At 42.3% G+C, this 23,662-nt stretch overlaps 2 protein-coding genes across 2 annotated transcripts in view; one reads left to right on the plus strand and one right to left on the minus strand.

Annotated features, from left to right (window-relative positions):
- Nucleotides 1–21,984, minus strand: part of focad (focadhesin) — a 38,913-nt gene extending 16,929 nt beyond the window's left edge. The window contains exons 1-15 of the mRNA XM_053415981.1: nt 21,934–21,984; nt 16,915–16,986; nt 15,700–15,774; nt 15,264–15,418; nt 14,992–15,090; nt 10,759–10,860; nt 9,518–9,743; nt 8,037–8,246; nt 7,812–7,899; nt 7,436–7,629; nt 6,675–6,935; nt 1,794–1,898; nt 1,434–1,535; nt 1,189–1,316; nt 12–138 (exon numbers count right to left, since the gene is read on the minus strand). Coding sequence (XP_053271956.1) covers nt 12–138; nt 1,189–1,316; nt 1,434–1,535; nt 1,794–1,898; nt 6,675–6,935; nt 7,436–7,629; nt 7,812–7,899; nt 8,037–8,246; nt 9,518–9,743; nt 10,759–10,860; nt 14,992–15,090; nt 15,264–15,418; nt 15,700–15,774; nt 16,915–16,968 — 1,926 coding nt within the window. The 5' untranslated portion in view covers nt 16,969–16,986; nt 21,934–21,984. The remainder of the gene's footprint in view (nt 1–11; nt 139–1,188; nt 1,317–1,433; nt 1,536–1,793; nt 1,899–6,674; nt 6,936–7,435; nt 7,630–7,811; nt 7,900–8,036; nt 8,247–9,517; nt 9,744–10,758; nt 10,861–14,991; nt 15,091–15,263; nt 15,419–15,699; nt 15,775–16,914; nt 16,987–21,933) is intronic.
- The window catches only part of mllt3 (MLLT3 super elongation complex subunit), a 52,009-nt gene continuing 47,643 nt past the window's right edge, over nt 19,297–23,662 (plus strand). The window contains exon 1 of the mRNA XM_053415984.1: nt 19,297–19,341. The gene's annotated coding sequence lies outside the window, so the exon portion shown is untranslated. The remainder of the gene's footprint in view (nt 19,342–23,662) is intronic.

The raw sequence follows: 23,662 nt of genomic DNA on the forward strand, positions 1-23,662 counted from the left end.
GTGTGTCCAACCTCTGCCCGGCACAGCTCCTGTAGTCCTTGCAGGGCGAGAGCAGCTGGGGTTGCCATGTCTGGTCTGGTGCACTGGTTCAGAGTTAGCGTAATAGCAGCCAACATGTCACCTCCATGCTGGTACGGCCTAACAGAAGAACACACCCACACAGATCAGTGGTATTCAATTAAAATGAAGAGGTCCAGATAGAGAATATGTAGAATAATGTCTAAATGGCATTATGATTCAATGCAATATATATATTAAAATATTAGATGTATCAATGTCCATGTGTTTTCAACAGCTGACTATCAAATCAAAGAAAGATAGTTTATAAAGCGATATTTAAATAATATATTTACAATCATGGATAATAAAATAAATGCTTTTTTCTCATGTCACGTAAAGAATGATACAAATGTGCAAAATAAAGTGCTTAATTTGAGAAAAAGCTAAAATAAAAAGGTTCAATTAAGTTTCCCCAATTCATCTTATTATGATCTCAACACATCCTAACAACTGAACAGATTAAATTGTTTTATTCCTCTTCCTTTCTTTTCCTCTTATGTCCAACCACCACTTTTCTTGTTCAGTGACTTTTAGTTTGTCCTGCCAGGATTTTAAATCTGGGCTGGAACGGTGTCATATTGTTTCACATTGCTGCTTTTAACAATCGCCATGGTCTCGGATCATGAGTGTTTTTGATTAAACGTTCGCAGGAATACACATGGAAGAGTCTTTCCAGTCTTTCCAGTTAAAAAACTGTGTTCACTGTGTATGTTTCTCTTTATGAATTCACAATGTGAAGTGGCCGCCCTTACTGTTCTCTGTCTCACTTAACACTGTCCATCCTTCCTCCTCTGCCTCTCCCCTTTTCGGTGAGACACACACGCACGGTCAGAATTGGATTTCACAGATTTGATCGGCTGAGTGACGTCACATAGATGATTTACAGCGTATGCAATCGGTCTGTGAGTTTTCTGTGCCGCTAAACCAGTGTCGTCAAGACTAGAAAACCTGCGCCAGTTATAATAGAAATTTGACAATTCCCAAGGATTTATCTGTTACAGGTTTGGGTTTGATAAGGACAGCATCTGTGTCCAAATCGGTCTGCCTATTAGTGACCCTTGAACTAGACCCTCATGCCATGTAAGTACCACTTCACCATGTGTGTGCATGCATGTGTTGGTGTTCCACCTCTCTCTGCAGATGTCCCTTAGGCAGGCAGCCCTGGCCAGGATCTGCTCCCACTGGGCGTCCCTCCCTACCACCACCCTGCTATCCTGCTGACCCAGCAGACGCTGCAGCTCCGGGTAAACTCGGTCCTTACAGGGAGAAATACACTCAGTTGTGAGGACGAGGTGTTTAGTAAGACTAGGCAGGAAAAATAAAGATGGTTTTAATATATGAATATAATATAGAGACCATTTACTAACACAGACCTGTTTCTTCCAGAGAGCAGTCATGAGGCGCATTGCCACCGCTCTCAGCTTGGGGGCGCTGGCCAGCATGTGGAGAGTCTGCAGCACCATGGGGACACAGAGCTGGAACATTCAAGCACATGGTGCGTGTTAGTGGATACGATTATCCAAAGATTTCTGCATATCCTCACATCTGCACATACAAGGATTCTTTTGTTTTGTTTTCTGAATACGAATTACACTCTAATAAGAATCAGAATCTTCAGAGAGGATGCATGAATTGAATAATGGTGGTGTGCGGAGATGAAAGAGATGTGGAGGTGCAGTGGTTTATGTTTGTGCCGTGTCATCTTCATTGTAAAGGCCAGAGGTGCTCGGTACCTTGTGAGTCCCGAGGTTTGGCAGGCAGTTGAGCACAGCATGAGCCACGTTTGGATTCTTGTCCTTCCCCAGTTTGAACAACAGAACAGGGATGAGGGAGGGGACCTGCGCACACAAACCCACTTGTTCAGACAAAGGAAACATCAAAATTAAACCGGGGCAGGATTCTCCAGGAGCCTCCTAATTCCGAATGCGCTACATTTGTAAACCAGCGTCTTCCATCCATCAATTATATTTATTAGTGTTGCGATGGGAACAGGAGCAAATTACAGTCGACACAAGACGAGAGGCAAGGTTGCCATCTTAATTTTCAATACCCCCCCAAAAAAGGTCCTTTGTACTGGAGTTGAAGGGATTCTAAAATATTTTTTTCCTTTAGCCTGTGTTTTACTGGCACTTCAGATTGTAGTTCATTCATTCAGTTTCTGGTCTTAGATCAAGGTTGATAATTGATCTGTTTCTTATGTACTGCATTAAAATATTCACTATATTTCCTTGGAGAAGGTGTTAAAGGTGTTTTAAAGCCACATTGTGGAACGATGCAAAGTGATGAACCCACAGGGAAATATCAAAAAACTCTTTGGCTCAGTGGAGCTTTACAGCCTCTTAAAGCTCTTTGTTAAGGATCTTGTGGTCGGTACACTCACGGGGAGCTGAGAAAGCCAATGTCCACTACTGCTCTGCACCAGACAACAGTTTAGCAACAAGCGTGAACCCATTGAGCATTTAGCAGGAGTCTGTGGAGACTAAACAAGAACAAAAAAGACTTCAAATTCATCAGCGATTGCTCTGTGTCTGCCGGATGTGTATATGGCCAGATGTTTGCTTCGTTTATGAGGAGGATAATATGCCTGTGTGTTGTATTTACAATCCTTTTCACTGCATTGACTTCCATTCACTGTGGCCGATCTAACCAAAACCTTTTCCCTATAACCTTAGCTTTGACCAACTCATGCCGAACCCCTAAATTTAACCTAACCACATTTACCAGGACCTAGAACCCGGCTTTGGTCTCCATGAGGTCTACTTGTGCTGACACGGTCGGTTTTATGGTCTTTAACAGGTAACAAAAATGAGTGCACAAACGCATGCTCACACATGAACAGACACACACATTAAATAAGAGTTTAAATAATAAAGAGAATAATATTTACTGAAGCACGTGTGCACACACACAAATTCATGTTTATGTACAGAGACCAGCAGGTTGAGCTGCGTAGACTGCATCAAGGCATAGAGATTTACCACCCCAGGTTATGGGCTTTCCCACCCCCCTTTTCCCTGATGGTCTGACCCTCGGCCATGGTCTGCTGAGCACCCCTCTCATTTCCACTCACAAGCACTCTGGTCAATGAAATCCTTACAGATACAAGTTGGAATGAAGAGCAAGGCAGGGTTAACACTACAAAATTCCCTTTAGTGCTGGTGTCAAAAAAGAAACAAGTCAGGGTCCTTGGAAACATGCAGCAAACATCTCCGTGGTGCCACAGTCTTAAATTAACAAAATGCACTTACTGCTGCCCTGCATCTTGGCTGTTGCATAGCAACCACTTCACCTGCACGGCTCGAGAGGAAGAGGGAGGGGACGAGCGGAAGGAAACTGGGGATTTTCATCAAGTTGAATCCCTGAATGGTAGGCTACTGATACTAAATCAATGAAATGATTTTCTAAGACATCATAATCAAATTTTAAGAATATATTGTTCTTGAAGTTCGATTAGTTTTGTTACTGGCACCATCTCCTGTAACAAAGAGACACTGCAGAGGTGCTTGGAGTGCTTGTGGTTGCCAGCAGGCAGATGTGTGGGGATGTGATACCGCGAGGAGGGAAATTCAATGGATTCAAATATGCCAATAACCTTCTACCAACACATTAAACGACTGCACAAAGAGGCACTCTGGGAGCAATTAGACCAGCGGGGGGAATATTCTGAGGCGTCTAACAAGCCCGAGTAATGAGAAGCCCATAACACCATGTGATATTTCACATCATCTTCTGGAGCTAGTGACTCCATTTACAGTCCCACAGGGTAGTCTGTCAGTTTAAATCTCTCTCTCTCACTCTCTCTCTCTCTCTCTCTCTCTCTCTCTCTCTCTCTCTCTCTCTCTCTCTCTCTCTCTCTCTCTCTCTCTCTCTCTCTCTCTCTCTCTCTCTCTCTCTCTCTCTCTCTCTCTCTCTCTCTCTCTCTCTCTCTCTCTCTCTCTCTCTCTCTCTCTCTCTCTCTCTCTCTCTCTCTCTCTCTCTCTCTCTCTCTCTCTCTGCTGAACATCCAGCAGCTGAAGGCTTACATTTTAAAGTTAATATCAACAGCAAATTAGGTCCAAGGAATATAAGAATATCTACAAATTTGAAACCAAACTCAAAGATTTAAAATGGGATTTTATCCGTTCTGAACCGACCTGGTGGTACCTTTTTCTCCCTAATTTCACTTCTGACTCCAGTATGTCTACTATTTTTCTTTTCTTTTCCACCTCTGCCATAACCTCACCAGACACATTCGAATTTGCAACCCATTCACAAACGTCTGGAAACTCAATTTCCAAATTCAAAAGGAGTGTTATCAACTCTGTAAGAACAGACCGACAACAAATCGGAGCAACGGAACTTGTGATGCAGCGTGGGGTGACTACAGCTGTGGAAGTAAACGGAATTGAAATAAACACTTTTCTTGTGTCAGTGACTATTCCTAACACTTCACACTACAAGTCAAATGAACCTACTAAAACATATACATATACACAGCGCTAACATTTCTATATTCTGTGCTTTTCTTTCACGCAGCATTTACACTGTGATAGTACAGAGTACCTTGCCCAAGGACACTTGAGCATGTGGACTGGAGAAGCCAGGCATCAAACCACTGACTTGCTGGTCAGTGGACAACCCCACAGAGCATCTGTTGATTCTTCTTTTAGAGAAAATATACCGTCCAGTTTGTTAAATGCCCACACGACAGCGGATTCAACAGACCTCATCAGCGGCAGCCATATTGGTCGTTTCGTGTGTCTTAGCTCCGTCATTCATTTGTTTTATTGTTTCCAATTGTCTGTTATGTGTCTAGTTGTTAGTAGGATTATTGCTCACATGAGGAATAAAGAAGCACAAGTTAAGCACATATCAGGGCAGCACAGTGGAGCAGTCGTCTCACAAAAGATTCCATTGCATTTCCATGTGGAGTTTGCATGCTCTCCCCGTGTCGATGAAGGGTTTTCTCCAGGTATGCTGGATTCCTTTCCACAATCCGAAGACATGCAGGTTAATTAGCTGCTCCAATATTGCCAGTACATGGAAGGGAAAAGCGTGTTTTTGGACTCTATATGTCAGGCCGGTGATATCCAGTGATATCCTAATGTCTTGCATTAATGGGATTGACTCCAGTCTGCTCCCTGTGACCCTCAAAGAATAAGGGGTGTACCAAATGAATGGATGGATACAGACCTAGTTTACTGAATCCCTACGAGCTCTGCTTCTACGTCATATTTTGCTTGCTATCTTGATCCCCTTTTCCACTGGTCAAAAAAACCACTAACACCTGATAATGTCTGGCTTTTGCTTGCAATGGGAATAGATTCAATCGTCAATCACTCTCGGGTTCAATGACAATGACAATTTTATCGGCGCCGATCAGCAGTGATGAAAACGTGACACCCGGGTGAACACATTAATTTGGCAAGACAGCTTTTGGGGGGGGTGGCACAGAGGCAAACTCTTCTACTAGCATTGGGGGACCGAGTTTAACACCTTAAATTAGGTGGTTCAAAAACCTGCGTGTACCTGCTGGTGTACCTGGTGTAGAAGTGTTATTAGTATCTTAGCAGGTAGCTGGCTAACAAATAAGCAGTGTGTAACTATGACTTATCACGTTAGATAGACTTCAAATTGATTCTAATAATTACAGAATTTCCCTTTAATAAAACTGAACTTATGTCAAAAATCTGCAGAAAGTGCAGCTTTCCATTGAAGTTGTGTTAATTACTAGTTATTAGTTGACCTTTTAAACTACTGCACCGTTAAGTATATATTACTGATTGTATGATGTCTCTTTGTTGCTAATCTACACAATAACGATAAATTATGCTTAATGTAAGTGTTTAATTCTTGATTGTTATCTTGAACCGACCATGGGTGGTTAGAGTGGCAGCTCTGTAAGTCACTCTCTTGTTCCAAGAGGTCTGTGAAGGATTTTTCCTTCTTTTAGTCTTGAGGTGATATCGGGGAGTGTTTCCACATGTGACTTATAAGCGAGAGCTAGAAGTAATAATTCACTATCTGTCACTAAAATAGCTAAAGAATCCAGCAGTTGAAAAAAGTCTCAGGGGCTGCACTGATTTCATGAACCTCCATTAACCAAAGCAAAACATCAGCTGATATTCAATTATTATTATTGATAATATGTGTATAGATATTTCCCGTTCACACCTGAATATGGCTTATATTTTTTACCTTTGTATATTTCTAAATATATACAGTATTCTTATTTATTTTAGATTTCCAAGTCTCAGAGAAAACCATTACAATTTGGCTGTATTGTCTGCAGCAGCACAATGAACAAAGATTTGTAATTGACGTACACTGTAATGTATTTTTTCACTTCTCTGCTTTGGCTTCCCTAAGCACAATTATCCATACAAACAATCCGATCTGTCCCAACACATATCACCAACTTTTACATATTCAGATGACTCAAATATTTGGGTTCATGCTGGATGCATTTTTAAAAGGCGAGAAAAGCAGGACATTACTCGTTTGTTTTGTTTGGAGGTGTATTTTAGTTTTTTTCAAGTACCTTGGTCAAATATTTAGTCTATTTAAAAGTTTAAGAGGACAACTTTAAGTTGAGATGTCGCCTTGTAATAAACTGAGCCGTGTGGATTAGCTACCTGGCAGGGGTCGGCTGCAGCGAAGGCCTGGCTTGCGTCCAAAGCCAGCTGGCAGACGTCTTCCCGGCCCATGATGATGAGATAGGTCACAATGAGGGTGAGCGAGCAGGGCAGGCGCTGGCTGGACGACACGGCCGATCGGACCGACAGCAGCCATTCAGTGGCCAGAGCTGGATCATCTGCAACTTTACGCAGTATGGAGAGAGCCACGCTGAGCTCACTGTACCAGGAGCTGAGAGGAAGAACCAATGGTGGACAAGGCTGAAGAGAAGAGGATGAAAGAGTCAAATTTTAACTTTCCTTAATGCAAATAAGTACAATTCTACACTTCAACCTCCCATATCTTGGAATCGTAAATGAATATGAAAATGGAAAATCTGAATGAAAGCAGGTACATGTATTTGGAGTTCTTTCCATCTAAAGTGAGGACGTGAAGAGGATTTTAACAAATACGTTAAAAAGTGTTTCAAAAACAACAGTTTGGCAAAAGTACAGAAAAATTAGTCCTCTGTCGACAGCAAAACTACCAACGTCTTCTACCTTTCCTCCTTATTCTTTCAGTCTGTCTTTTTTTTCTCATGCCATCTCATTTAAAGCATGAATTCAAATTTGCCCCACATATCCTGGGATTGATTTGTTGTAACTGACTGCACCTGATCCTGTGTAAATGTGTGAGATGCTGGACTGCGACGAATAATGAATTTTCACCCAGAGACGAAAAACACATTTGTCTGTAACCAATGACAACTGCTCAGCGTTACCTGTCGGGGTTTATCTGTCTGCTTGCTGACGATGCGGAGCAGGCTGTGTGCCAGGCTGTGGTTGAGTTTGTGTGTCCTCCGGTCAGCCATGGGCTCAGTGAGTTCTGCACAGGACAGCAGCTGCAGCACAGGAAGAACCAGGACTGGACTCAACCAGGGCGACAGCTCAGCGTGCTCAGGAGCCAAACTTAGTGCTGACAAGAAGACATCAAGAACAAATCCCATAAGTCAATATGACTATTATTTTTACTTCTCTGATAATATTCTACAATTTCAGACTTATTTCTCTGAGTATTATAATCCTCTGTGCAGTGATTAGATGTCTCACCCTTCTCCGCTCAAACACAAACATTAATTTAGCTGAAGACAGTTTTACCCAGAGTGAGCAGGCTGGTCTGCTGAGCTGCAGGGGCCTCGAGCAGGAGCAGGGCCACACCAATCATCAGCTCATCCACTGGCAGCTCCTACACATTACAATGAGGCTTCAGACAGTGACGGTACCCATACTGAACACACTACCAGGTGAGACAGTGATATTTATCGCTGGGTCCAACAAATTATCATTAATTCCGGATTATGAGAATGATCGTTGCAATGTCACCTGTTGGCAGGCGGGCAGGAGCTGCAGCAGCAGCTTGAGAAGCGGCCGACAGTCTCTGTTTAACCTGAGGCAGCGCTGACAGGCACACAGCAGCTGCAGAAGCAACCGGGCTCTCTCAGATCTCCACTGCTCCTCCGGGGCCCGAAGGAGAACCTGAAGCAGAGCGTTGATGAATCCACACAGCTCCAGCACCGCCTCCACGCTGTTTACCTGTCAGCACAGAAAGAACACCTCCATAACCAGATGAGACAAAACTAGAAATGAAGGTGAAGGTTTTGGCCCATTATTCCACAAAAAGGTTCTCTTCACTCGACAATTTCTTTTTCAGGGCAATTCTTGAAACTACAATATTTTTTCCAGCATCTTTTTTTTGTTATTTTAATGCCATGAGATTTGTTTGTAGAAAATCGTACCGCTTTTTTTCAAGATGATTTTTCAAACTTCCACTGGGAGTCACCAAATTTGGAGATTCTTAAAGCCTACACCAGAGTGCTTTTAAGTGGTTATGGACAAGGTTTTTTAAACAAATTAATTATTATAATGACAACATTAGAGTTTATATCGGTATGTTCTCTATAAACCTCACTTTCACTGTGCGATGCTTTTCTAGCTACCAGGTGCGAAATCTCTCTGGGATTCTGACGGCTCAATTTACAGCACAAAAGAAGTGCATCTGCTGTTGCTCAAGCAGAACAGGAAGATGATCGTGCTTTTGTTTCCCCTGGTAGCTATAACCAGCTTTCCCCAGATAGCAGAGACAGTGAAACCACGGGAGTAACTGTGGAAACTACATGGAAAAAATAAATAAATAATAAGACTGTTGTCAGGGGAGGCAAAGGAAAAGATTCAGAGGAAGAAGAAGGAGGTTCAAAACCAATATTCAGTTGCCATTATATTTAGTGGAGCTTTATTAGCTCTACCAACATTTGTCCAAGCATTGGTCTTTGCTGCAGCAGATTATTTTGTTAATTCAGGAGAACTGAACAGATTTCATTTTTTGCTGATACAAAATACAAATAGTTAATTCTCGCAGGATTTTGAGGTATCATTTTTTTTTGTTTCATCAAAACTAAATCATAAAAAACAACTGTACCATCAACCTCCAGAGCAAGTGCTGTCAGTAATACCACTGTGAAATGCTAGGTGAGGCGGACACTTAGAAAGTAAGCTGTTAGCGCACTCCCTGGAACGTTTTCATGATTTGCAATATTTGATAGATGCCATTAAACTGATAAAATACAAATCCCCAAAAAGATAATTAAATAGCACCAGTGTTTTGTCCAAAAGGTAAAAGACAGACTGCATTGTTATAAATGAGGCTGGTGCAATTGTTTAAAACCACGTTAAATGTTGAATTCAGTAAATGTTCTGTCGACACAGGTGATGTGACTCAGAGGAAACCTTTCGCTCCTCGCTTTACTCAAAACAAACTCTTGTGAATCCCTGACTGAATGCACCCGATTCCACCATCCCTGCGTCACCTGCATACGTGGAACCAGCTGGCAGAGGAGGTGCAGCAGGCTGTCGGACACCGCGCAGGGCTTCTCCTCGTCCTTCGCCTGGAGGGCCGATGCAGCTCCTGGATGTACGGGCAGCAGCACCCGCAGGAGACTGTGTCGGAGGAGGGCATGCTGGGGTTGCTGCTGAGGTTCACAGTACAGATACTGCAGGAAGGGGGCCAGCATGGTAATGTGGGCTGGTTCCTTTCTGTGGTGCATATATACATAATGTAACATAATCAGAGGCATTACATAATGTTGGCTGATATCAATCAATGCACCGCTCGGCTGGTGTCAGACCAAGTTCAGATGCTGGAGCAAAATCAAAATCAATCTTAATGAGAGGAGCACCCATACATTCAAACCTGTACAAAATTTAATAATCCTTTAAAAGCTTTTCAGTCGGTACCTTCAAATAATACATCCACTCATTACCTGGTCATGCCTCTGAGGGGGTCTTTGACTGAAAGCTGGTAAATGCAGATGCTCCTTTCATTTAACCTCGTGAAAAATAGGAGGTATTCTATATCATCAAACAGTGACCAAGCTCTTTTGTTCTCAAACAGGCCTCGGTTTGATAAATATAATTGGTCATATTGCAGTTGGAGGGTCTGTTTTTGATCTGCCTCAGTTTTCCTATTACTTTGTTAATACAAACAGAACACTTCCTGTAACAGTTTCTGATTATTTCAGACCACAGAAACCCTTAGTTTCACAGGGCTTTTATTGTGAAACCATGCCAGATGTACAATATGCAACCGGAGTGAGACGACAAAGCAAAGTACATCACCACTGTGCCACCATCTGTATGTAGTGTTGAAAATAGCCTGATTATACTGGTGAACTTATTAAAGTGGTAGAAATGTGTCATTTGCAGTATTAACCAAATATTATCTAAAAATTTCTAATTTAAATCTGAAATCTGAAACTTGGTATGTCTTTTTTTAAGATACAAATTATAAAATATTTTTGTAATTTAAATCGTATTATACAACTGTAGAATTAAAAAAGGGGAAAAAAATCTAAATATTGCGTGGATGCTGTTCTTGAATAAGAACAAATCCCAGATAAGGAAATATTTCCCATACTGTAGGTGCTGTGGGTCGTATCTGTATGTATTTGTCATTAATGCACAATAAAAGCTTGCAGTGGTGTGATGAGTGATTTGGGATGGAGACTCTGAAATGTATGCACTGAAGGAGTGGGCCTCTGTTGTGGCTGACCTGTCAGCAGCCTGCTGAATGAAATCATCCATCTCCAGCAGCAGCACTGGCCAGCAGTCCACTCGGTTCTCCAGGGCTGTGATGTACGGGTGAGGGCTGTTCCTGTAAAACAACAGGACACAGCAAAGAGCATATTCACACCACAGACAGATCCAGTGTCCCAGGTCTGATTTCTTTCTCGTGCATGTGACCGACGTTACCAGATTGTGCCAGGTAAATAGATAAGTAATCTAACTAGTAGTCTAGTAATTTATTTCCATATGTAACTCAAAGGCTGATTTATAAAACATCTTAGTTCTAAACACATGAACAAAATAGATTTATTTTCCTTGGATTTATGGATTTATAAACAAACCCTTTCTGTGAAAAAAACAAAAAAACATTGACTCCAACCCTAATGTTTATATGTCAGATGAGGATATTGATTCGAACAGTGCCTCTACTTAGATAACGCCTAATTTGGACATTTAAACAGAACATTTCAGACAAATTAATAACAAGAAGAAAATAACTGCAAAAGGAAGTTTATGTTTCTGACAATTAAATAGGACTTAAAAATAGACCCCTAACCCTAACCCTAAAATCCTCAGCCCCACCCGTACCAGGCTTTCAGTCTGGAGCTTTCCTGTGAGTATGAACGATGGCTTCCATTATTCTTGAATATATGCAAACCCATTAGGTCCAGACAAAACACTGGGGTCAAATCCAAGGTGAAGTGTGAGCGTATTGTTAAGAATCCAGCTCACAGACAGGCCAGAGGTTACCTAAGAGGTTCAGCGTGTTGGGGGGTGGACACCACCATCAGCTCCACTTAACCAGTGTGATCCATCCATCATCACATGTTTAGGTGTGGGAGGGAAGTTCAGCGACTGAGCACGTCTGAGCCTGTGGCAGCCCGCAGTAAGAGCTGAATTCCTGTCTTCCCAGATAACACCACATGAATATGGTGTTATCTGTCTGACCATCTCTACCCCCCCGCCTCCTCAGGTTCCCTGGCCGTCTCAAACCTTCGGCTTCAATACAGCTCCCATCCATCAGCCTCTCACACCGTTCAGCCGCCACACAAAGGAGGAGGCAGGAAGGGAAGACAGAGATCTCCCTCCTTTTGGTTCAACTCCAAGTTCACAGCTGAATAAAAGTGCTGGCAGACAAATGAGCCAGGTAGAGTCTATTGAAACGCCCAGCTTCCTGTGGATGTCTGTAGGTTACACCGATCTCTGAGGGGAAGCTGGGGTTGAACAACAGACCTGATTCATTATCTGACAGCATGACAGCAGGCAAACACAACAAAAAAATTACTATTAACACTCTTCGAGTTTTTAAATCTAGTTTCTAATCTGTTTATTCTTAGAATCATCAGAAAGTTAGGATATAAATAAAAGCAGAGGAATGTCTTTTAAAAGCCCAACTTTTCTGTTGACTAAGGCTGATCACCAGATAAAATTACATTTCTCACCCTGGATTTTTTAAAGGTTCAGTGTGTAGAATTTAGTGACAACTAGCTGTGAAGTTGCATGTTGCAGCTGAATACCCCTCGCCTCACCCTCCCCTTCCAAACATGAAAGTAATCCTGAAGTAGCCTCAGTTGTCATAAAAACTCAAAAGGTTTTTAGTTTGTCCAGTTTAGGAAACTGTAAAAAAAAACATGGCGGCCTCCGTAGAGAGGACATAAGGGTTCATTCTAGGGTAAAGGCGCTTTGGATAAAAGCCTAACAAGCTAAATACCATGTAAGTTAACAATAATTCATACAATTTAGATGATTACACACTAGTGAAAACTTCATTAGGATTTTTTATATAATAGATTTCTGCCAATAGATCCCTTTCCCCTAAATCTTAAACACTGGACCTTTAATATTTTCAAGATGCAGCTCACTCTCACCTGTATACTGCATAAACAGTATGAGAGGGTGGTTGAGTGGCTTTCCAGACTGGTAAAGACCAGAGCATTGTGTTTGTGTTTCCCGGCTGCTGATGAACACGGCAGAATAGGCAACAATACGTTCAAGTTCATTTAGAAAGGTGTCACAGTTACATACAGTAGTTTGTCCAGAAAGCAACAAAATTGTTTTGATTGGCACAATGTCCGACTCAGAGCCAGATCTGACCTGGTTTTTGACTGTAGCCTTATCCAACATGTTATGGTCAAGAAGAAAGATTAGAATACCAATATCAGCTGATATACTGCATTGATATTAAAACTTTGTAACGATCAAATATTGATAAAGGCATTTCTCAGCCTAGTCAGGTAACAATGGAGTGTAGACAAAAGGATTGTCTATTACAAGTTGAGTTTCTGTGTGTGACCTCTTCTTTGTCTGTTTAGCTGAAAGTGATATTGTGGCTCAAGCAATTTACCCAAGCTTGTTATAAACCAACCAAAGTACCTGGAACCTTCTGTAAAAGGTTCAAAAGAACTAATGCTTTATCAGCATATCAATTGGGAACTTTATTTCATTTCAAATGTGCGAATGACATTGTCACTGTACTTGAGCAGGCAGGCCAGGGACACAGAGTATCTGGGAAAGCCTGCAGGGGACAATAAGGGACAACTTCACGACTACAGCTAGATCAACATCGCCTGAGAAATGAGCTGGTGTGGCGGACGGAGCCCTGAACCTTCCCTGATCCTGCTGGGTGCTGAAGTGGCTCAGAGTCTCAGTGGCAGATTGCACAGGGCAGCGGCAAGCAGACGGTCAACAATGGGCACCAGTGTGCATCCTCCATTAATCCCGCAGCATTTACAGTTACCCAGCAGTGCCAGGTCCAACAACCAATGGTGGGCCAGACTGCCAGGCCAACGGCGCCACCATGCTGCCCTCAACACATTCATCTTCCCACCAGGGAGGTAGAGACCGCCAGACAGACGCAGACAGCAGAGACAGCGATGAAGACAGAATGAGAAGGAAAAGGACAATGGGAAGGAAGGAAGGAGCAAAAGAAAGAAGGGATAGAGCTGTGGAGAAAGAGAGGTTAAGAGGGATCAAACAGAGAGAGGGAGGAGAGGGTGTCAGAGGTAGAGGAAAGAAAACATGTAGAAGGAGGGAGGAAGGGAAACATGGGGGGGAGAAGAAAAAGAAAACAGACAAAGCAGCTCAGTCTTTTTATCACCCGCTGTAACTGATTAAGGAGGCCCCAGGATCTTGGCAGAGGTGCAGATATAAGGCTGGAGGAGGAGGAAGAGGAGGAGGAGGAGGAGGAGGCGGCAGCGGCTGCGTCCAGGCTTCAGCAGGAGCACAGAGCGGCACTATATCAGGACTGAGGATATCCATATACTCTGTATACTATCTGTATTGTCAAGTTTCACCTGTTCTCTTTTGCACTGAAAACCCCAACAGTAACAAAGGCATCAACTTATACTGTTTCACCAAACAGCTGAAATGTGGTTTTTGGAATTGGTAAAGAATTCTGACAGGGCAAGTCAAACAATCAGGCAGGTTAACAAGCCAACAATTAAGGCAGATTATCTAAACCAAATAATTAAAAAAACAACTAAATGGCACCAATTATCCTTCATTCATTCAGGAAAGGTGTGGGAGCACGTCTCATGTTTGTTCATCCATCTGATTCTTCAATAGTATTTTAAGAAATTGGCATATCTTACCTCCTGAGCGTGAAAGAAGAAGATCAACACCAATTTATCTATCTCATGGCCTCCAAGTGCAACACTTAACAGACTTGGTTAGCCGAGCCTAGCGTTAAATATGTAAGCATGCAATCTCCAAGGTAAATTCACAGCTAACTGGTTTGGCTTGAATGAGCTAACCTTTATCTGAACTTGTCTATATTAAAAAACATGAAGCCTAAAAACATGGCTATTAAAGATTTATATTTAATAGCCATGTTTTTTACGTTGCAGCACAGAAACTGGAATTATACTGTGTGTGCTTGTTTTTGGCACATTTTAGGACCTTTTCCAGCACAAACACTGTCCTTGTCAGAACCAGCAGACCTCATGGGGACCAAAGCCTGGTCCTAATGAGGAAAAACGTTATTTCTCAGGTCGTGGTTAAAGTTAGGGGTAAGAGGTGAATTGTTAAGGTTTCGGCATGAATGGGTTGGAGGGGGACTGTGTGTGTGTGTGTGTGTGTGTGTGTGTGTGTGTGTGTATGTGTGTGTGTGTGTGTGTGCGTGATTTGTGCATTAATGGGTTGAGGTTAGCTACCCCATGTGTGTGCACAGTTTAACCTGCTACAAAGAATATCAATACAAAATCATATGACAGTGACAGACCTGATGGAGTAAGGACAGGCGAAGTGGGATTCTCGGTCTCTCTGGTCTGCTTGCATCTGTAGCAGCTGTCCAATGACCTTTATAAGCCCCTGGACATTTCTGTTAACAGTTCAAGTACAAAAACACGGCACAGAAGAAGGTTATCAAATCAAAAAGGAATCATTTGAGAAGAACAGCAATGTTTTTTCTTTGTTCTCTGGAGAAAGCTGAGAGCACTCTAAGAGCTGAAGTCAGGACATGACTGAGACCAGGTGTGGGTGTGTTTCGTGTACCTGGCAGAGGGCAGGAGGTTGAGGACACAGTTGAGGATGTAGTGCAGGTCTGCGTGGCCCTGGTCCACCAGCAGCACCACGGCATCACAGCAGGACGACCGCACCAGAGCACAGTCACTGCAGCACTGCTGCCACAGAGCCTCCAGCGCCGGGCCCTGATCCACACAACAACACGGTCAACCAAGGTCTAAATACAAGGCTTAGCTTAAAGGCACCACACTGTAGGCTGCGCAACAATTGTGGGTATTTATTTGGTTGCTGATGTCACTTAATAGATCTACTTTGCATTAACAATTACTTTACACTTGCTTCAACAGATTCTGTCCTACTTCCACAAGCTGATATATATAGAAAACTAAAAACTCCAATGGAATCCTCACAAGATTCCCTCCCATCTGTTCACCACCTCCAAACATTATTTCGGTGAGTAACTCACCTGAGGGGATGACTGTGTGATTTGCCCATTTTGCCCTTTCTCCTTCAGCACAGCAGCAACAAGATTTCTCACCGCCTGGAAAACAAAACGATGCCCAAAATGTACAGTTGGATGTTTTTTGAGCAAATGCGCGGTTTAGTTTTCACAGGGGGCCGCGATCACTCACAACACCTTTGCCTGCGTACGGTGGGGAGACGCTTACTGTGAAAGAAACCTGTGAGCTGTTTAGCTCATGATGGAAGAAGATTCATAGAAGAAGCATTTAGAGAAGCTTGGGACCCTGGTCAGATCTGGTTGTACCCTCCACGCTGAGTTAGGGGATCACAAGTACACAGTTCTAAGTACCGGTGTTTATGCAGACATTAAGCCATCAGCGTGTGATGGGATCTATCGGGACAGACGTTAATATCAGGTCTGAACAGGGCCAGAGATCCTAATCAAGCTTACACCGTTTTATACTGCCCACTTCGGAAGGTCCTCCTGCTCGCAGCGCCTATTTAACCCTCATTGAACTTTCATAAAAGCAACTACAGGTTTAAACATTTTATGAGGTAGCAAATTATAAACACGACCTTAGGTTATTTAGGTGACTCGCCTCTCCAGTGTGACCCTGAATGGGCACCTGCATTCTGAGTGTTTGCTTCTTCCCATCCTAAGACACGGGTTCATCGACAAGAATAACAAATGCACTACTTCCATGGTTACTATAGTAAACACTAATTGGAGAGGGTCTATCTTGGAGACAGACCATTCATTTACTGACAAAAATAACAGGGGTAAACAGTGGAACGAGTATACGCAAAGGGAAATTGTTGGGGGGCTGAATGAATCTCTTGCAGCTAGAAAGAAAGACCTTAGCAATTGAACAAAACAATCAGCCATGATGTTCTGGTCTGTTGATATTTTAGCGAAGCCACAAACAAAATCAGTCCCATGGACACAGATAAGTGTAAAAATAGGATCAGTTCATAGTGATACTGTACTGGGTCAGAGGACGCCAGCTGAGCAGGAGGTCCTTCATATGTGGTCCAGGACTAATTCGCGTTCACACACACAGCAAAAAGAATGTGGACACGTGGCACAGTTCACCTCCGACTGTGGTCTGGCATGATCCGATTGCAAGCGTGTTCACACCTATACTTGTCCACTTGTGATCGGATCACAAAACCCACATGTTGATATCAGGTGTACGGGGTCCACGACTCAGCAGCTTACCTGTGCTTGTACGACGGGGCTGGGAAAATCAAACCGTATCTTCAGACCCTCCATCGCGTCTTCAAGTCATACCTGAGAGATAGAAACCCAATTAGAGTCCGTGTACAAAAAACGCACTACGGGTAAACAGTGTTAGTATTAATACTTTTTTTCTCTCAACTCCCAATAAAGCAATGTCGGACAATACTACGAATGAATATTTACCGAGGGGCACCTTGGTGAGCTTGTTTACTTCAAGAATATCACGTATCAGTTGTGCTGAGGTCAGCGTTTCAGACAAAAGCTCAGTGATGTAGCCACCTGTTGCCTAATGGCACTAATGGGTCACACATTGTGTGTGTTGGGGGGGGGGGCAATGCTTGGAGGTATTCAGAGCCCGACCCTTTGGAAGACGATCCCTGCCTGACATTATCGTCCTGTAGCCGTGACATAATTTCGCTCTGAATTATTAACAAGTCACATGTATACCTCCTCGCTCTCTGACTCACGGGTTACCTAGCAGGCGGACCAGCACATCTCAGGTTGTCTCATTAGGCCCGACACTGTGGTGTGCAGGCGCCAGCTGTCCACGGGCTCCACGCCACAGCTGCTCGGATGCATTGGCAAGTTTTGACCATTGGCGGGTATCAACAGGGACGTAATTTATTATTTTAAAATACAGAATTTTTCGAAAAACATGTTTATATTTCTAAAAGCAAGGCATGCAAGATAACATTTGAAATGAGTAGCAAATTCAGGTGTCATGCTTTGCACATAAGGTTTAAAGAAATAGAAATTTAGAATAGATAGCTATTTTAGTGAGCAACCACTTCTTTGGCTTCCTCTTCTAAGCGTGAGTTGAGAGGATCGGTGGCCAATCAGGCATCTGATCTGTCCTAAGGTCATCCTGCGGCAGGACAGTGAGCCCAAACATGCATCCAGAGACCTGAAGGACTATCTTTAGATACAAGAACAACGAGGAGTCCTACAGCAGATGGTCTGGCCCCCACAGAGTCCCGATCTCGTCTCAGCATCATGGAGTCACTGACAGAAGAATTTGAAACGGACTAAATCCACAGAAGAGCTGTGAAACGTTCTCCAGAGACGCTTGAAAGCTCCCTGACAACTTTGTGTGTGTGAATGGCTGAATGAAAAAAACTGTACTGTCAAGTACTTTGAGTTGTCACCAAGACTTATCTGCACTTTCTTTGGCAAAGCATCCTCACTTCATGGTTAGTGACAGAAACTTTGTGTATATTACAGTGTGTGTGTGTGTGTGTGTGTGTGTGTGTGTGTGTGTGTGTGTGTGTGTGTGTGTCACCATGGGGCCAACAGTGGTGAAAACTCCACAGGGCCCCTGTAATCAACTAATGATAACTGATATCTGATAAGTCAATCAAGTCATGTATTGAGAAAACAATACAATGTCCGGCTCCATCTGCCGAAATATAGGTTATTGTTTTTTTGGGGACATTTGTTCATTCAAAAGAAGATTAATGTCCATTCTTTTTTTGCCATCTCAGGAAAATTTGAACCCATATAAAGTTTGCGAGATGCAGAAACTATCATACATGCTTATTACCTCAGGTCTATATTACTGCAAACAGTCTCTTCTCTGGTCCTTATCAGAAAAACCCTGAAACGACTGCACTCCTCTTCTTTTAACTAGTACCAAGCGATATGATCAGCTCAGACGTTTTTAGTTTTAACCTTGGATTCAGGATTGATTTGAAAATTTGTATTGATTACTTTTAAGGTCCGTCATGACCTGGCTCCAGGCTGCATCGCTGATCTTTTATTCCCTTATTTACCTCTGTGCAGCTTGTGATCTCTGAGCAAGGGTCTGCTGCCACTTCTAGAATCTACACTGAAAACTATGGGGCAGAGCGTTTGCCATCAGGGCCCCAAGACTCTGCCTGAGGAAATACAAAATGGAATTTTTCACAAGGCATATATTCCTGAATTTACTTTGCGTACCAGGTTGTTAATGCTCGTTTATCTCTACTATTGTATTACCACTATTATTCATATTGTCTGTTGAAAAAATCTCAATAGATTATTATTATTATTATAACTTTAAAAAAGCTGTTTAAAGTCTGGGGTACTGTGGGGAAAGCAAAAAGAAAACATTCAGTAGATAAATATCACTGCAAATTTGGAAAAGACAAAAAAAATTATACCGAAATGAGAATATTTTACTCCTTTTACTCAACTTCCCTGACTCATAGATAGTGTTTAAACTGATCTACTGTTCTAACAATTGCATAAACATGGTAGGGGGGGGGGCTCATGTAGCCTGACCCACCACCAGCAGCTCCCCTCCCCAAACACAGACACCCAATCCAAACCCCCTGCTGTTATCTAACTGATAAGCCCGCCTGCCCTCCCTCCCTGTCCGCCGCCCTGCTCGCTCTCACTTGACAGCAGCTCCCACTGACACATGCACAGGTAAGTCAGCTGCTCACAACTGACACTCAACTTCATCCAGAGCTTATTTACGGGTGTAAGTGGAGAATGGGGCTGTCGATCAGGACAAACAGAACCGGCGCTGCTTATATATCAAATCTCTAGAGTCTTTAAAACGAATTAACAGAGTGAGGAGTTTGACAAAGATGACACTAATGATTCAGCAACTGTTTGCTATGCTGTGCCCGACGCCGGTGATTTTGCAATACTGGCCTCTTCTTTGACTCAAGTGCTACCTATGGTCAGCTAAACCTCCAGAAGTCCACACAGCAAAACCGTTCCAGTGGCTTCCGAGGCACATTTACCTTAACAGCAAAAACAATATAGGCAGCCGTGTACTGCCAGCTCTGCACTAGCAATACAAGTGAGGACAATGCGGGAACAGTGTTGAGCCAACAGTGCTTTAGAAATGACAGCAGTGAGGCTTTACTGTGTGACACTGCTGCTGCTGCTGCTGCACATGCCGGACGGGCACGTGGGATTTCTCACTCCCGGGCCACGTTGGGAGGCCTGAGATCGTAGCAGCACGGGACACAGACAGCTGACGCACGACACTGAAAGGTGTCTCAGAAGGTTTTTTAATAAAACTGCTCATTGATTCAGTTGCACGCCCCATCACACGCATCTTATCGGGGCTGTGAGTCACAAAACAATAAGTCAGTCAGTCAATTAATCAATCAAGAGAAAACCGATCGACAGCAATCTGTTAGTAATTATAGTAATTAACCGATCATCAACAACCGTCTAATTCACGGATGCAGCCCTGCCAACGTAGATTTCAAAATAAAGGAGGTGGGGGGTTGATGCCGCTTCTTACAGGCAACCAACGGAAAAAAAAGAGATAATGAGAACTGTTCTTGGCAGTATATTTTTGGGGCTGTCTGGTAGCTTTAAACCATGACTCAGAAGACGAAAAACCTTAAATTTATATTTCTACTAAAGTGGTGATCTGAAAACACAAATTATCTGTTATCACAAAGACATGGAAGTGGTTTCAGGTTATTTACACCTTTTTGGAAAGACTCTGGCAGACTCTGACTGCTGAAAAGTCCCATGAGGCTTTGAGGCTGAACTTCATGGAGGCAAGGTTCCTGTGGGGCTGCTCATCTGCAGGTTAAAGGGATAGTTCACCGGAAAATGAAAACTCCCTCATTATCTACCCATCACTATGCCAATGGAGGGGCAGGTCAAGTGTTTGAGTCCACAGAACATGCACCACACAAGCTCTCGTCCAAGGGTGCGCGCGGGTGCATTGCTAGTTCTGGTACTATCGCTGCATAGCTGTAATTACCGCTGAGTATCACTGGTGTCGTCACGTGCCCCTTGGGCGAGAGCATAGAGGCGCGAGCTTGTGCGGAGTGTGCACGTGAACGTGGCTCCAGGCTGATGTTTTGGGACATTTGAAGAATCTGTCACCAGTTATTTCAGTTGTATTGGTTTTGGCTGCAACGCTGTATCCCCCCTGAAACTCCAAAAGTGTTTTGTGGACTCAAACACTTCACATTGGCATAGTGGTGAGTTGATAATGAGTGTATTTTAATTTGTCAGTAAATTATGCTTTTAAAATTTGAGAACTTCATATGATAAAGTCGTATTAGTCTGATGTTATTACACATTATTTCAGTAATAAACGGTTTGTGAGCTTGGGAGAGGAGAAAATGGGTCTTTCTTTGGAATTTATATAAAAAATGTATCTATCTAAAAAAAAAAGTATGATTTTAACATCATGTGAAAACTTGACTGTGCATGGAAGTGAATAACATTAACAATCAGACAAATAAAGACAGATGCACAGCAAGATCTCACACACACATTTCTGTGGAACCTATAATTGCAGTGTTAAAAACACTTCGAGCATTTAACAAAAATTCCAAATAAAGTGCTGTAGCCTTAAAACAAACCCTACTCCAGAGCGTTTGTGCTGGGGTATTTTCAAGAATATAATGAGTTATGTACTACATAACACAGTATCGGATCCAGCCAGCTGATCTCACATCAGCACCATGATGCTGCAGCTGCTGCTGCTGCTGCTGCTGCTTTAGCCGCTTAACTGTGCTGCATTTCAGCAGCATTTATGTCATTTCTATCCCTCAAACCAGCAGACTGGTGGATTCTATTCGAGCCGGATTAAAGAATACGTGCTGCTCCGTCAGACTCTGCTTCCAAATGCGTTTTGCGTGCCACGATATCTTGTTAAAGAGTAAACGAATGTTAAATTGGCGGATATTTCAACTGGAGTTACTGCACGCTAGTCGAGCACCTGATGTTGGCTGCGCGCGGCTCATACCACGTCAGTCACATGTGAACTTCAGCACAAAGGCGTTGAACTCAAACTCTCTGCGTCCAGAAATAATGTTTAAGTATAAAAACGATTAAATACAAACAAGTTAGCAAAGTAAGTTAGCTTCACCGGCTAATAATAGCAATCAGGAGTTAGTGACAGAAGCTAAGGCTAACAGGTCGTTTGTAACACTAAAGACAGGTGGACTTCAGCCACACAGCAGCATGTTGTGTGTATTAGAATCGCATTTAAATGTTAATCACAGTTCAACGTGTTGCTGCAAAAAACTTTACCTCACTCATCCTCTTGAGAAGCAGCGTGGATCTACGGCGAGCGGCGAGGACCAAAAGGGACAAAACACCAAACTGTCGCGCGCCGTGATGTTTACTCTAAAATGTACCAGTCACTTTGTAACTTGGTTTAGCCAATGAAATGTAAATACAAAACCAATAATGACGTTTTTGATAGCATTTTAACATAAATAGACATTTACAGCACCGACTTTTACACAGATCAACAGTATCTTTCCCTGGCTGTCATACATCTTCATCCTCCTCTTCTCTTCCTCTTTCCCTGTCTTCACTATTGTTTTGCCAACATTTCTGCTTTCTCCTCAGTTTTCACTATAATGTAAAACTGGAAACCCAAATGCTCGTTTAATCTTATTCATTATTTTTTATCATCCTTCTATCAATTGTTGTATCCCTATGTACCAACTGAGTCACAAACAGCTTTTTATATATCTATACATTAAGCTCCTGAAAACTGTGATTCTTTTTTAGTGCTTTAAAAGTTTTATTTCTAGATTAACACTTTCCTTTGTCCACCAAGGTACAATCTATTTTGTTGGTGATTACCTGCCATCTTCTGCATGGACTGTTTTGCAGCCTCTAGAACAGCTTAACAAGATTCAAGACTCGAGATTCGAGATTCAAGTTTCAAGGAGATTCATTGTTGTTCAAAAACATGAGGCACAAAGAGAGGGAACAAAGCTAAGTACTGAGGCCCAGGTATAGAAGCAGAGAAATAGAACACTCAAATCTAATGATTAATTAGAGGCTGCAAATAAATACAATGAAGTAAAACAATGTAATCTCAAACTAAACAAGGATAAAAAACAATGCAATGTACAAAGGTGCAGATGAGTATTGATATTCATTTGCAAACATACTGTACATTCCCAATCTATTGTTCACTAATGCTCCTAAACGTATTCCACTCAGCACTGCTGCAATACAGCAGTGGGTTATTAAATCCTTCATTATTGTCTATAGGAACATGTGGAAGTCGCTGACTGCCTGTCTTCAAATGTAATTGTTTTTACTATGACATTGAGACCGATATATTGGTTATAATCTACCAAAAATGTGCAGAAATAATATAATACATCAGATTATGAATAATATAAAATAATGTGTGTGTTTACAAGAGTGAGGAAAAACTACCAAAATAACATTTTAACTGGACAAAGGCCCCATAGAAACCTCAGAGAGAGACACATGTGAAGGATCCCTCTCCCAGGTGTAACCACGTGTAACTGAGAACATCAACTAAATACCAATATTTACAACATCCAGTGTCCAACATAAGTGGAGAGGTGTATCAATGTTTAAAGTATTTCTACAAAAGAAAAAGTATGACAGAGATGACAGGGGCCGTAATGATAATTGTAATGATAGAGGTATAACCAATAATGTTGTGGTATATGTGAGTAGGCATATTGTGTATATATTTGCTGTTAATAATTCATTGTTGTAAGTTTGCTCATCTAAACAGAATTATAGTTACAAAAGTAAAGTCATTCTTTTTTGTTTTTGTTTTCACAACATGGCAATCACCTCATTTTGATAATGAGGTGATAAGTAATGTAAGTAAACCAAAAGCTTTAGTGTCAACTTGATGGGACTGTCACCATTACAAATAGCCTATGAAATTGGAAGAAAAATACAAAAAATGTAAAATGTAAAATAGGACATTGACAGAATAATACCAAGATAGGCAAGTTCAAGCGTTTAAAGTCAA

The sequence above is a fragment of the Pleuronectes platessa genome, chromosome 23 (assembly GCF_947347685.1).
Source record: "Pleuronectes platessa chromosome 23, fPlePla1.1, whole genome shotgun sequence".
Taxonomy (NCBI): domain Eukaryota; kingdom Metazoa; phylum Chordata; class Actinopteri; order Pleuronectiformes; family Pleuronectidae; genus Pleuronectes; species Pleuronectes platessa.